The sequence below is a fragment of the Ceratina calcarata genome, unplaced genomic scaffold, assembly GCF_001652005.2.
Source record: "Ceratina calcarata isolate Rehan_Ccalc_2016 unplaced genomic scaffold, ASM165200v1 scaffold294.2, whole genome shotgun sequence".
NCBI lineage: Eukaryota > Metazoa > Arthropoda > Insecta > Hymenoptera > Apidae > Ceratina > Ceratina calcarata.
This window is the reverse complement of record NW_017151812.1, coordinates 442,865-444,743: the sequence shown is the minus strand read 5'-3', so window position 1 is coordinate 444,743 and position 1,879 is coordinate 442,865. Positions and strand designations below refer to the sequence as shown.

The window sequence follows — 1,879 nt, the reverse complement described above, 5'->3', positions numbered from 1 at the left end:
TTCATTATATCGTCTCCCATTATGTATTAGAATTTTTTACTAAATTAGAGTATTCTTTAAATTACAAATTATAGACTAAAAAGATTCGAAACATTAAAAATAATTTCTATTTATAAAGAATTACTTTAATATCAACGACTCTTTAAGCGCGCCTATCATATATTATTAAATATATACACGTGCATATGTACGTAGAAAATGAATAAATTAAGTGAAAAATATATCGTATTAATTACAAAACTGTTCGTCTGCCGAATACACTGGGACGGTAGCAGCAGCAGATAACTCACATCTGCTATTGATTATTATAGAAAAAAGTAACTAAATTGTTCAATGTAATCCTACACAGCGATAAGCGCGTGTAAGTTCTTTTTAGTAATAATCAATAAAATTACCGTATCCACTGTAGTCGTAACCACCATAGCCGCCGTACCCACCGCCGTAATAATCGTAGCCTCCTCCGTATCCATCATAGCCACCGCCATAACCGCCTTGACCGTATCCACCGCCGTATCCACCTCCGTAACCGCCTTGGCCCCAACCGCCTTGACCGCCAAAGCCGCGTCCTCTGCCTCCCCTACCGCCACGGCCACCGCGACCTCCGGCACCGCCTCGCATACCACCCATACCGTCTGGTTTAGGTGTCGCCTTCTTCACATCGACCTAATTAACACAATCGAATAGGGTAACTTATTTCCGCACCAACATAAAACCTTTCGTTCAGTTATCTCAAATTAAAATCTTATTCAATTATTCAATTCATCAGCATTAAACCTACCTCTTTACCGTTAATCGTCTGCTTGGGAGTTTTCAGTAATTCATTGACGACTTGTTCAGATTCGAAAGTGATGAAACAGAAACCTTTCCTCTGATTCTTTGTCTTGTCAAATGGCATTTCTGCTTCTACGATCTGTAACAACAGATATTTTATTCTCGCGCGTCTTAGAAGTAATTTTTTATGTGGCGTGAGGACAGTGATATGCTTACCGTTCCAAACTGAGAAAAGAAATTTTTAATATCCTCATCTGATAATTCTGTTGAAAGACCGCCAACAAATATCTTGCCATGCCTAGCCTTTGCTTTCTTAGGGTCAACTTTCTTATTATTGATTATATGATCTCCAGCTTGCATGATCTGAAAAGAGAAAACTTCCGTCAGATTTCGAATAATTTATAATTGTTACATTTGACTGATTATAATTTAGTTTCAGAAGTGGAAATATCTTCACATAAACTCAGTAGCAGAACTGGAAATAAGTATCATCACAATGGAATAGTTTTTGCCTCGATGTGTAAAGAAACTGGTTTATTATAGTACCTTATCGAGCGATTCCGCCTTTGCAAAAACAATGAAGGCAAACCCTCGCGACCGTCCGGTGTTAGGATCTGTTTTGACATTAATACTCTCAATGTCTCCATATCTGCCAAAGTGATCCCTCAGTTCCTCTGAAAATAAAGGGATACGATTAAGGATATTAAATTTTGTAATACATTACTTTAATCAATTGTGACAGAATTAAATGGATACGAAAGCTCAGTACTAAATTTTTCTCATAAGACTTATGTCCTCAGTAGGTGTCCTAAGGTTCTTTATCATCATAGCTTGTACAAATAAGAATTTAATTTTATAGAATAAAAGATACTCACTGTCCGTAGTTTCCCAGCTCAATCCACCGACAAACAATTTCCTATAAAAAATAAGAAGAAAATATTTAAATTATGCTTAACGAATTTGTATTAAGGTTTAGTTTCAATAAAACAATGAATTTCGAAAATTTACGTAAAGATATAACTGAAGGAAGAAAATGATATTTGTGCCCGATAATGGAATAGTAATAGAACTTTACTGTTCGATCTCTATAATTTGTACACTAGTACCG

At 35.9% G+C, this 1,879-nt stretch overlaps 1 protein-coding gene across 11 annotated transcripts in view; it reads right to left on the bottom strand.

The window, feature by feature from the left end:
- Window positions 1-1,879, bottom strand: part of sqd (RNA-binding protein squid) — an 11,836-nt gene that overhangs the window by 5,535 nt on the left and 4,422 nt on the right. For 7 of the 11 annotated variants that reach the window (XM_018022812.2, XM_018022816.2, XM_018022813.2 and 4 more), the window contains 5 exons: window positions 1,647-1,687; window positions 1,318-1,445; window positions 988-1,134; window positions 779-910; window positions 396-663 (listed from right to left, as the gene is read on the bottom strand). In XM_018022812.2, the coding sequence (XP_017878301.1) occupies window positions 396-663; window positions 779-910; window positions 988-1,134; window positions 1,318-1,445; window positions 1,647-1,687 (716 nt within the window). The remainder of the gene's footprint in view (window positions 1-395; window positions 664-778; window positions 911-987; window positions 1,135-1,317; window positions 1,446-1,646; window positions 1,688-1,879) is intronic. The other 4 variants (XM_018022814.2, XM_018022819.2, XM_018022821.2 and 1 more) reach the window with 1 other exon arrangement.